The sequence below is a fragment of the Cyrtonyx montezumae genome, unplaced genomic scaffold (genome assembly GCF_038088225.1).
Source record: "Cyrtonyx montezumae isolate F1298 unplaced genomic scaffold, pur_monq_1.0 scaffold_2, whole genome shotgun sequence".
Classification (NCBI taxonomy): domain Eukaryota; kingdom Metazoa; phylum Chordata; class Aves; order Galliformes; family Odontophoridae; genus Cyrtonyx; species Cyrtonyx montezumae.
This window is the reverse complement of record NW_027071936.1, coordinates 46685872-46698549: the sequence shown is the minus strand read 5'-3', so window position 1 is coordinate 46698549 and position 12678 is coordinate 46685872. Positions and strand designations below refer to the sequence as shown.

The window sequence follows — 12678 nt, the reverse complement described above, 5'->3', positions numbered from 1 at the left end:
CATGCGGAATTAACATAAACAGGCTTTTGAAAGAAAGGCCTGCAGAACTCATTAGTTCACAATTGGGCTGTTTTCAAACTCTGGAAGATAGCAAGCACAGAACGGGGCTTTTTTCCCCGAGTTTAAGTCCTGTAGCTGCTGAGCATTTCTGTGTCACTCAGACACAGTGGTTCAGGAAAATGGAAGTGTGCCTGAGGACTGAGAATAGCTGATTGGTATGAAGAGGGAGGGGATTTAGGGAATTTGGATTTTAAAAGGATTTTGGATCATGTCACAAACAGGATTTGATAGGATTTCTAGTTTTGTTCTTGGGTCTGTGTAACCCATGCAGATTTCTAGGAGACAAATCTTTGTTGTCTGGCATTTCTGGCGGTATTGTAACCCATGTGCTAGGCAGGAGTAGGGAAGGAAATTACACAGAGTTCAATTACAACTTTGTTGGATATATTTTGTTCTTAGAATATATTTTAATTTCATTTGCATTGAGGTTACTCACTGACATTATCACAGTTTAGCTTGGTCTTAGGGAACCTATGCTGCTGTCTTTAATGTGGTATTTTAGCAGCATAATAGCAAGTGGCATTAATTGAGCCTTCTTCCTGAGAAGTCTGCAGGCTGGTGAGTCTCCTCTCTCCAGCTCACCTCGAGCCTCCTGTTTGCGTGTTCCTGCAGTGCTGCCCTCCTGTAATCACTTCTCCAGTAAATGTGCTTTGTCACAGAGGTGCCAGTGAACATGGGGACATTTGAGACTGATCTTGTTAGCTGTGCCAATGATGGGTATTGCCTGGGCAGTCAGGGCTAGTGGGAGCTGAACTGAACATAGCTTTTGTGCTCCAGCGAGTGGTGACCAGGGGGTGCTTCTTAATTAGGAATTAATATTCAAGCGCTTCTGGAAGGAAAAAGAGGAACAACAAAAAAGGCACATTCCAACCTCTTTGGGCCACAAAATGTCAGTCTGATAATGGCACCCACATTTTTGACTTTACTTACTGTCGAGGGAGAAAAAAACAACAGGTTTATCTTTGAATAAAAGTAGTTATTTTTGTTTTTCTCTGCCTGTGCTATTGTAATTAATGTTAAGACACTTTCTAAAACAAGGGATTTATTATAATGGAGCGGTGAGGATGGCTTCTATTGACCTTTTCCCTCTGCTGGAGTTTCAGTGTTTTAGTATGTGCTGCTTGCACTGGAAAGAATTTATAATCACAGGGCTGTCAAAGACAACCATTGTTCTCACTGCTCTGAACATGTGGGTCAGCTACAAGCGCTTTCATATCCCCCAGAGCCAGGAGCTGGCAAAGAGTAAAGAGCACAACTGAATTCTTCTGAGGCATCAGGAAAAGCATTTTGCATATTTTTCATTGCTGATTGCTTCAGAAAGACATCCCTCTTTCATAACAGGAATTTCTCTTCAAGGTAGAGGGAGGCTGGGGCACACTGCTTCATTATTTTGCTGAGCTGAAGCAGCAACAACAAATGCTGTCTGCTGGTGTCCCAGCCAGATACAATAGATAGGCAAGGGGAGGGGGAATCCTTTGCAAAGCAGCAGACTTAAACCTGATGCAGGCATGATGTTAGAATTGTAGTGCTTTTGTTGCTGCTATGGACTATGAACGACAAGTCAAGTTTCAGGTTTCTCTTAGTTTTGATCACTTTATTAACTTGGTTGTTGCATCTTTTGCACAGCTTATAGATCTAATCTGATAAGCATACTTTGCTCTTAATTAGCATAAAATTCGGTTTATTACAAGCTTGCATTTTTGTTTTGAAGGGAGAAAAGGGCAGAAAGCAAGGAAATCTTTCTCATGGGAAGTGGTTTTTAGTACTTCGGAAGGTGCTGTGTTGTCTGATGTGTATGAATCTCATTGGTATGTCAGTGGCTTCTTTCTGAAGAGGTACCTGCTGTACTTCATGTAGGAAACAGAGGATATCGAGAGCCCAAAGCGCAGCATTCGTGACAGCGGCTACATAGACTGCTGGGACTCGGAGCGCAGTGATTCCCTCTCCCCCCCACGCCACGGCAGAGATGATTCCTTTGACAGTCTGGACTCCTTTGGCTCCCGCTCGCAGCAGACACCGTCCCCAGATGTAGTGCTCAGGGGAAGCAGTGATGGTGAGTACTTGCTGCCTCAAGGCACGCGTTGTCTCTGGACCAAACGTGTCTTTCAGTAGTTGGGCACAGCCTCTGAATCACGCTAATCCTGCGGGAGTGCTTCTCTGTGAATGCTGATTTGTGCTCCCCGAGGTTCGGATGACTTTGCCAGCAGCTAACTTGAAGTCTGTCTCAGTTCGGATAGCATAGCGTTGGAAAATGAGTTACATCATTACAGTGTAATATTATTATTGGGATCGTGCTTTTCTGGGTTATGGTGTAAGAGGATGTTATGCAGACTCATTTTAACTTTTAAGCTAGGCTGGAGCAAGAAATAAAAGTGCAGGAACAGGGGAAATATTGAAGCGAATAAAACGTTGCCTAAATAAATACGAGACAGATAAATGACCTAGAAATATCTTGGAAATGTCTGATTCTTGTCAGAGTTTTGAAGTCTGATATAAAGCATGCCACCAAGTGCCATGTGAGCTTTCATTGTATTTAGAAAATTGGTCAACTGAACAGCTCCCACCATCAGAACTGTGGCCATATCTGTACCCCTTCGAGTCCAACTCCTGGCTTGCAGGTGGTATGCTGCTTTTCCATCTTGTCTGATTCCCAGAAGCTTCCTCCTGCAGTGTGTGGAAGGGTTTGCTAGAGGCAGGTGTAGAGCACGCACTGAGGTTATCTGCTTTGAGCAGGGCTCTAGGTAAGAACAAAAGATGCTTGACTCAGCCTCCATCTGCTTGGTTGCATTCATGATGAACAAATGAATAAGTTGAACTTCATCATTGGATGAATTTATATTCCATTCATGAATCACTTCTCCTTAGTTATGTTATTAATTTAATAAAAAAGGAAGGTCAAAAAGATTTTGTGGTTGGAACCAGATGTTCATACTGCTTTTGGCAGTTTGAAGGAAACTGGTGCTAATCACAACCGGATGCCTCCGGAGGTGATGGGGAACTCCTTAAAACTGAAGAGCTGGCAGGGAGAGCCAATATCACAGATGGATTATAAAGAAGCTATGGGGAAAGTAGGGTTGTGTTCTAGTGCTCGTCTGTTTTGACTGGCATGTGTTATGTGACTTGCTGGTAAGCCATCCAGAACCAGCCACTGGGACTGATGGATTGAAAGAGCCTCATGACCCCTCAAACACTGAACTGAATACAGTCTTCATGTTAGAAACCATTTTTCTGCCTTCCCAAATGAGATGGAAGTATGCTTTTGGCAGATAGGAGCACTTCACTTGTCCTAATTGAGAAGTGTTGCTTCCTCCTGGCTTCTCCCTGCTGTTGGGAGCTGCTGGGCAGCCTGTTACACCCCTCCGGAAACTGCTTCCCGTGAATTTGTGCTGCGTTAGCAGATTTTTGGAAGGTTTTTTGGTTGCTTGTTTGCTGTAGCTGAGACATACTGTCTTGTCACATTCTTGAGTCGGTAACAATCACAAAATAAGATGCAAGTATACAAAGCTTGTTCTAAAAAATTCATCTTTAACTATCTCCAGACTGGGGGTGCATGCAGATGCAGCATGGACATGTATGGCTTATTCTGAAGATCCTTTTAATGGATCCCATTTTCCATACTTGCTGCTGCCACGAATTCACATCTGTCTCTTCTGAGAGTTGTAGCTGAGGTGTAGCTTGGCTGACCTCTTTTCTATCTAACCTCTTCCTGCAGCCCCAACAGGTCAGTGTTTCACTCAGCTGTTTGTGTTCGTTGATAGAAATGCTATATATGCAAAGTTGGAGGGAGGAAAAGATACTGCTCACTTTACTTTCTGCAGGTATGATCTTTATAAACCTAAGAATATGATAGCAAAATGAAATTATGTTTCCTTGTACTCCTAGAAAAAGAAAGAATAGAGGAGATCACGTAAGTGGTTGAAAAGCAATGATGAGTTAAGCTAGAAGAATTAAGTAATACTATCTTCACTGATGCTACCTGCGATCAGCATCTCTGTTCAGGTACTGCTCTTGTGCCCTATGTGGGCCCTGTCATTTGCCAAAAAGCAAACAAGACTTGTGACAGAGCAGAACAGAGTGTTAAAATCAGTAGAACTGTAGTCTGACTTGTCCCAGAGTTGCTGATGTATTCAAGGAGCATATAAATCCTTTACTTGGCTGGCAGTTGTCTGGGACGCCCTTTATGAACTCATGTAGGTCCCTCGACGCACCGTTGTGTGCAAGTCAGTAGTATATAACTGCTTGTTATGTGTTCTGGAAACTGGCTGCTTCTTCTGCTTGGAAATGCAGAACAAAATTAATGTTATAAATGTAAAGCACAGCTGCATCTTCCGTTGAGTGCTCTGGCTTAGAGTGATTTATTATTTTTTTTTCAAATCTCAGCTGAAAATAATTTTATGAGTAAAAGATGAATAATTAAATAAGCTGTTTTACTTTGAAGTACAGAGCTTGGATATGCTTGTAGAGACACAGCTAATGAGGGAGAGGAATCTCTTTTAATTCATCTGCTAGTGTGGTTATCTATTCCAGTATTTCTGTCCGCCTCTTCAAGACCAGTTTTCATGCAATACAAAAATAAACATCAGAAGAAAGTAAAGAGCAAACAGAATAGCAAATAATATGAAGGGATCTTCTCACCTGCTTTCAGCTCCTCTGTGGCCCTGCTCAGTCTGATGGTATACCAGCTCTTCAAACCTCTGCTGTCCTCAGACATTTTTGATTTTGTGCCTGTGTCCAATTTCTGTTTACACATAGGCAGGGGATGCAAGTCACAGTGCTAATTGTCATATGCTCTTAACCAAAACTGTCCAAGCAAAACCTTTCTGACAAGAAATACATTGTGAATTTTGTTTCTGTAGTTGATTTCCATTGTGTCTTGTCTTGTTTTACTGTTTCCCTTCCCTCTTCATCTCCCTCCATGCAAACACTAAATCATACAATCTGATGCAAAAGCTCTTTACATTTAACATTCCTATCATACTTAGACCTATTTTCCTTCATCCTACTTTGAATTATATGCAAACTACTTGTGATTTTTATGACTTCATTGTTTTCAGTTTTTCATGAGGTAGCTCAGTGAATTAGCTAGTAATTTATTAGCATAGTGAATTAGCAAGAGGACACAGTCTGGGTGGCTTCCCTCTCTCCCCAGGCAGGGAGAACAGCTATTGCATATGCTAGTGTTGCCAAGGGGCCAAGCACCAGAGAGCCAGCACTCCAAAGCTGTGAGAGGGTTTGTTTGCTGGCAGGAGAATTGGCTGTGCATTTCACTCAGTTCACTTGTCAAATGAGGGCCTGATGATGTTACACTGCTGGGAGAGAACTATTTGTATGGCTTCTTTGTGAATTATTTTAAAAGGAGTGTGATGGTGTAGGGAATCTAGTGGATGTCTATGAAGTGTCTTCCAAAATGGCTGTGAGGGCAGTTCCACTGGAAATGCTCTTTAACATATTTACCCTACCATTTGAGAGTTTTATTTGCAGCTGTACTTTCAAGCTGGAAAAGCCTTTCCTAAGCTTTGTGAATACAATTTTAAAGTGGGTTATGAATATCAGGAAACTCAGTTGATTTGTACAAAATGATCTCTCAGCTCTGTTCATCTCCCATCTTTTTCTCTGCAGCTCTTTATTTTTCTCTCACCTGTTTTCTTTGTCAACAAGTATTATTCAGTCTTTACAGTACTGCTCTAACCCACAAGCTCTACAGGTTCTCCTTTTACATCTGAGGATGAAGTCTCTTTGTTTTGCACTGGACTGACTGACCAGGCAGCTGGTGAGACTGGAGACAGACCACCTGAGTCTTCTGATCTACAGCAGCTGATGCTTATTCTAAAATTTTGATCTAGGATGATGCTGTGTGCATTTAAAGTGTAGTTAATATGTGTCTGCAGAAACATCCACCCTGCCATTCTGATGATGCAGGGTGTGAATCCCTTTTTCTGTTCGAGCTTGGGATATGAAAGTGTAAGTCTAGGCTCAAGAGAGTGAACCAAGTCAAACATACCCATACGTACTACCAAGAGTCAGTTGTACATAAGTCAGGTAAGTTGCTCTAGCTGTCCTGTGTGAGTAACAACTCTGGCTTAATCTGACCCACAGTTAGTTGGAATATCCTGCATGATGACTTATGGCTAAAGAAAAGTATTTCAGGGGAAAAAATAAAGGTTGTTGGAAAAACTATCTACTCTCTATGTAGGTACTGCTACTACTACCTTCACTAGTTGATTTTAAAGTACAAATACAGGTAAAAACAATTTAATTTCTTGGTGCTCACATGCTGTCATTTATTTTGTTGACGACTTCTCTAATTTATAATAAAAATAAAAAATCAGGTTGGAAAAGAAAAGAAGAAGGATTATTTTCTCCTTCCTCACTAGGGAGAGGAAGTGACTCAGAAACTGACCTGCCACACAGAAAGATGCCAGATGTGAAAAAAGATGATATGTTGGCGAGGCGGACCTCACACGGTGAACCTAAATCAGCTGTGCCTTTTAACCAGTACCTCCCAAACAAGAGTAATCAGACTTTCTATGTACCTGCTCCTCTTCGGAAAAAGAAAGCTGAACGAGAAGAGTATCGAAAAAGCTGGAGCACCGCGACTTCACCACTGGGAGACAGACCTTTCAGGTAAGACTGGCCTGTTCAACTTCTCCCATTCTTGGTGATGATGCTTTAACCCTTAGCTAATTTGCCCTTTCACAAGATGTATGAAGTGCCTTCCGCTGTAATAAATCTCTTGCTGAAATGGTACTGATAAATTGTAGCAATTACTGAAGATGGTGGAAAAACAAAGAGTGAAAAATCACTATCTCAGTGTCATTATTTTACTATGCAGTGTACTGCATAGCTTGTGTTTGACAAGATATTGGTTACTGTGAATACCATGATTGTGGTCTCAAACTCAAGGCTGGACAAAAATATTGTGGATAACCTGTTTCAGTTCTCAAGACAGTTGCTCACTACCAAATGATCCTGATAAGTATTATGTGATGTATTTAATCAAAATAGGTAATGTTCATGGGTTTTTTTTAATTGATTTATTTGTATGTTGTATCTTAAACATTGATATTGTTTACGTAATTGACTATGTACTTCTGCATACTGTTTTTGTCAACTGATATTTCACTTCTGAGTAGGCCTCAGAGCAAATTCCAGTAAAGAGCATCTTCCTGACTCATTCATCAGAATATTGTTTGACATCATGGTAAAAACTGAATTTGCTTATAATAAATATCTATGTACCACGTACATAGTGTATTAAACTACCTTGTATGTATAATTCATTAGCAAACCTGAAACCATAGAAGAAGAACAGAGTGAAACATCAGGACTGTGTGAAAAGGAGAAAATGGGCTCCATGGCTCCTGAGGAAAGCCCTGTTAAAATACAAGCAGATCTGAATCAAAATGAAGGAAATTCCGTAGACCAGTCTCCTTCAGGTAGTGTAAAAGAAACAGCATCACTCAAAGGAAAAGATGAAGCAGAGATCAAAAAGTTAAGAAGACTTGAACAAGCTGGCATTAAGGTCATGTCAGCTGCTCAGCGCTATGGCAGGTTAGCCTAACAGTGTGAGAATTTGTGCACGCTTCACATTTTTAGGATTGGCTGTAGTGTGGGCTTCCTCAATCCATTGCAGTTTCACTTCTCCTAACAAAAATCCAATCTGCTAAGCACTCACAATGGCTAGTGAAGGTTTGGGTATGGAAAAGCTTGTGATGTGGCAGTTGTGCATTGGAGAGTATGACGCTAACTGTGTTTGTGCTGAGTGGTTGTATTATGTTATAGCATAATGTAAACAAACTCCAAGGAAGCTGCTACACAAACTACTTGTCACTTTCCACATAATGCTTTCTTGCATTTAATAAAAAACAAAAACAGAAAACAAACAAAACAAAACAAAACAAAAAAACCCCACATGTATATTAAAAATGCTTTCCTCAGGCAGAAGTTTCAGAGACATAATTGCTGGCAATGCAATGTTTTAGTTTACTGACTCACACTTTTAATGTGGTTAATATTTTTAGCTGTGTTAATAAAGCATTTATTTTTAAAGACAGGAATTGTAAAAGTACAGTGCTTGTTAATACATGTACTAGTTAAAGCATGGAGGCATAGTTCAGCAATCGTAATTTGACTGGCTCTGGCACAGAGTAGCTGTAGTTATTCACTTAATACCTGCATTATTTATTTTTGGATGTAGTTCAATTTGGTTATTTCCTGTTCTTTAACTGGCTAGCTGAATGACGGCTAGGCTCACTGCCCATGCCTTTTCATGATCTGTTGTCAAATCCTCATGGGGATGGCCTGCATAAACAGAGTTTTAATGTATCTGAAGACTGTGCTCGTATAAATGATCAAAGTGATTTAACTAAAGTGTGAGTATCCAAGTGTCCTCCCATCTAAAGCATCTTCTTTTGATTTGTTGAAGAAAATCTTCATCACATTTCTATTCTGATTGAAGCAATTTTCTGAGATGCAAATTCAGTGGAGCATGCTGTGAAACCCTGATAATAAGTAGTTTAACAGATGCTGGTCTACAATCTAAGCTTTGGAGTGTGGCAGTAGTTAGTACAGCTCATAAGTTATACAGCTTGTTTGTAGGTATACTTAAGCTCGTTTGCAGCCATATGTGAATGTCACACAATCATATGTCCTTTTCTTAGGTCACTCAGAAGCTGTCAAGAACCAGTATTTAAATGTGGTTGTGGGCTACTATTTACAAAGCCAAATACTAATAAAGTCTTTTGTAATTTAGTCCCCAAGGCTCAGTTAGTGTTCCAGTTGATGAGGAATCCATAAACTAGTAGGAATCAAGCATTATAATCTTTTAAGTCCAAATCTATGGTATTTGAGGTGGTCTGTATTATTAGCTTGTGTTTAGCAGTGCTGAATGGAACAAACAGCACTATTTGCATCATGAGGATGTGCACCGTATTATTTGAGAGATCCTTTTCCAACCCTGCATTTGATCTACTTTCTTGCTGTCCAAGTAAGAAGCACATGTGCAAATGTTTGGGTCTCTTTGGCATAGTATTGGATCTTCTATTTCCTTGGGCAATCCACTGTCCTGACAGGACTGAAGAGGCAAGGAGTGGGTACAACAAGCCACGATTTCTTCTTGTTCTCAGAAAAAGCAACTTTTGTAATTTGGCATCTGGGGAAAGGAGGAGCCACTGATTTTCTGCCCAAGCTGATAGTCAAGAGCAGGGGTCAACAGCCCAGGCTTCACTGTAGTGAAGTAGCAGCCTGCTCCTGGGAGCTGTAGAAAACATACTAAGGACAGAGATCTGTAAGGAACGTGGATATGTTTGTGAAAGTGGAAGACTAACAGGTGAGGAAAAGGGAAGAATTGAGTGGTGATACTTGAGGATACAGCAGAGGGATTGATCACCCTTCTTAATGTCTCATTCTTATTCCCTGTTCTTTGAATCTCTCAATTTCTCCTTGTCATCAAATTCAAATTTCTGTGCACTAATGGCACTGAATTGTTCTCTGTCTCTCTTGATTCTGTACTGTGATCTTTTCCTTTTGCTTTTCCAACATCTTTCTACAATGTCAGCTTCTATTTTTTTCACTTGAGGTTCTCAGTTAAGTTTTCCACTTGCTCTGAGTTGTTTGCAAGCAGTTTCCTCTCAACTTTTCGACCTCTAGATGACACTGACTGTGACTTTGTGTTCTAGGAGCCATCTAATTGTTCCTTAAGCTGAAACTCAGTGGGGATGTTTCTGGGTTGGCCCAGGAGGAATTTTAACTTGTATGAAAATACATTGTTTGCTTAGAATCTAAGCACTTGTCTCCATTTCTATAGCATGTTGTAGGAAAGGACTCCATTGACAAATGCATGCCAAAAAGCATTCACCCTTCCTGAAAGAGTATATCAACTCTTTATAGCACAGTGTTTTGTTATCATGTGATCCTCCATGCTTGGTTGTTGCATGCATCTGTTTCTTATTTACACTATTGTATCTGAAAGATATGGATCAGATTCATAGAGACTCCCTAAAAGGAGGATAAGAATTTATAGATGTGGGAGAAGAGGAGGGAAGGAGAGAAATGTGAGCAAATCAAGAATTCTTGGCACATTCTTTGCAAAAGGGATGTGGACTCTTATCTTGATGGTGCATGAATATGCAAAAGCCTCTCATTGTTCTGAAATGCAATAGAAGGATCCACAGGCCTGTATGGGACCTGTTCTATAGAGTACAAACACCCAGGATTTGACACTCTGAAAGGTTAGCGCCTGCTGTATCAGCATGAGCCATGTGTTGTTTCTGTAAGGACTGGAGCTGGGTGTGCAAGAGCAATTGGCACATCTGTGGTGAATTCTGCAACCTTCACAACTACACTCTTTGCTATCTTTGTGACAAATTGACCCTAAAAGGTGCTTCTGGAACTGTTGCACATTGATTCAGGAGACCCAAAAATGTCACAGCTTATCTCTGACTCCAGCAAAAACAAAATGTAAATGAATGGAAAGTATTCTTAACCTAGAAACTATTGTGGAAGTCTGGTTACGTAGGACAAGCTGTAAGTCATTCACTTACTCAGAATGACTCACAGTTAATATCTTTTGAATTATTTAGGTCCCAATTTCTTTGTTGCTAAAGACCCTCAGAAATTGTGTGGTTTTTGCTCTATAGGATTGATGGACGTGAGACTGGAAAAATCTGTGTTTTTACTAAAGAATCACTTGGTTACACATAACTCCTAGAAGCTAAAAGCATGAAGAAATGCCTTCAACCTACCTAGACAAATAAACATTCATCTTACAGATCTTTGTTTAAGAAGTAAATATAAATGTGATTTAATGGAGTATTTTGTGATTTTACGCATGTCTTTGTGTGTTTAGAGTTCTGAAAATTGTTTCCAATTGACTCCAACAAGTCCAAGCACATAAAAATCTATATTCGTTCTCTTTCGTACCTAAAACTTTCAGAAGTTCATCTACCTTAGATCAGTATATTTTCACTAAAGCTTTCATAGTGGGAGAAACAAATTTCATGGGCAACCATAAGTTGAAAGGCAATTTTTTTTTTATTATCTAGGCTTCTTTTCCTGGTGGTCAGTTTGTACTGTTAATGCTGCAAGCTTGCACATCAAAGTGGATTTGAGCGAATTACAATAGTATACTGATAACTCATTATTTAGGATTGACTGACGTGACATACCTGTTCGGCTGTGAAATTTGAACCTGAAGATGACCTTGTAGGCCTCTGTTTTTGTGTTTGCAAGAGTCGACATCCTAAGTAAACTTCCTACCATGTTTTATAGGAGAGAAAATGTAGAAGATATTGTTGTGAGTGGAAGCCAAGGAGTTGGGTAGTAATTGCTGTCGGAAGGTTGGAAATCTGGAGCACCATGAAACATGCAGCAATTCAGACCCATCTGTTCCAGCTTGTTGAAGCTGTTGTGAACAGAGATGCTCACAGAAGGGGAAGGACACTCTTCCCTTTGCTACACCATCTGCTGGTGTCTTGCCTTACATGAAATCATTATCCTTCACAGAGATCTTTGGAAAAAGTTAACTTTGGCTAGTTTAAGAACATCACTAACATGATCCTGTGCCTTGCAGCACAACAAGGCAGTTTTGTGTTGCTCTGTTTCTGAGGCTGGACTCAGGCTGACCTGTCAGAGTTTGCTTTATGGCTTTTCAGTACCTTTCTCCTGCAATTCTGCATAGCAGTGTTTTGAAAGGACAGCTGAAGTCATGGAACAAGTGGTGGGTACAGTGAGTATGCAGGGCTTTAAAATGCCTAGAAACATAGCTAATTATAACACATGTTCTTCTAAAATAGTAGAGAAAATTGAAGCAACCTTAAGCTGTTTAGATTTGCTTTTGTAATTTCAGTTTGCTTCATCTTATTTGATACCTTTTTATTCTTTGATATAGCAAGATGTATTACAAGAAAGAGTTGAAATATTTGCAACCTACAAGACTGCTACATGGAATATTATAATTCTTGATACTTGAACTTCCAAAATATCAGTGAATACAATTGGGGTTTCAGACAGGAGAGTCACCTAGTTCTTGCCATCTGTCTCTTCAGTTTGCTTAAGAATACTGACTGCTACGAGTTACAATAAGCTTAGTCTTTCTGGGCACCAGCTGTCAAGGGTCTTTGTTGTTGTAATCTTCAGAAGCAACAAGGTAGTGGTGTAATTTTTGAGTGAGGCAGATGGCCCTGTGCTCCAGAGCACTGAGCACCTTATTGTATGTCAGCATTGGAGTTGAGGGCTTATTTGGAGGAAGGGGGAGGTTGGTTAGAGAAGGAATGAAGTGTAGATATATGTGAGAAGAAAAAGCAGTTAGGAATATTAGGGCAAGCAGCCTCAGTGATTACTCAGGTCTTATAAATAAATAAATGAAGCAAAGCCTAAGTCCCAAAACCTGATGTTTCAGGATTCAGCTGTGTTGGCCAGGGATCAGGTATTTGCATCAAATCTTTTTTTCTTTGAGTTGTGTGAGAAGTTTAATAATGCTGTTCACAGTACTGCATTCAATGCATCTCGTATGGTAAGCTAGTTCTTACTGTTCCTTCTAGCTATAGCTAAAATAAGTAAAGGTCCAACATGGCTGATTTTCTGTGTGAAGTCCTTGTGGATTTGTTGCCTGTATATTAT

At 40.2% G+C, this 12678-nt stretch overlaps 1 protein-coding gene across 8 annotated transcripts in view; it reads left to right on the top strand.

Annotated features, from left to right (window-relative positions):
• Positions 1-12678, top strand: part of LIMCH1 (LIM and calponin homology domains 1) — a 166745-nt gene that overhangs the window by 107304 nt on the left and 46763 nt on the right. For 7 of the 8 annotated variants that reach the window (XM_065737084.1, XM_065737082.1, XM_065737083.1 and 4 more), the window contains exons 7-9: positions 1918-2113; positions 6435-6684; positions 7345-7611. In XM_065737084.1, the coding sequence (XP_065593156.1) occupies positions 1918-2113; positions 6435-6684; positions 7345-7611 (713 nt within the window). The remainder of the gene's footprint in view (positions 1-1917; positions 2114-6434; positions 6685-7344; positions 7612-12678) is intronic. The other variant, XM_065737087.1, reaches the window with a different exon arrangement.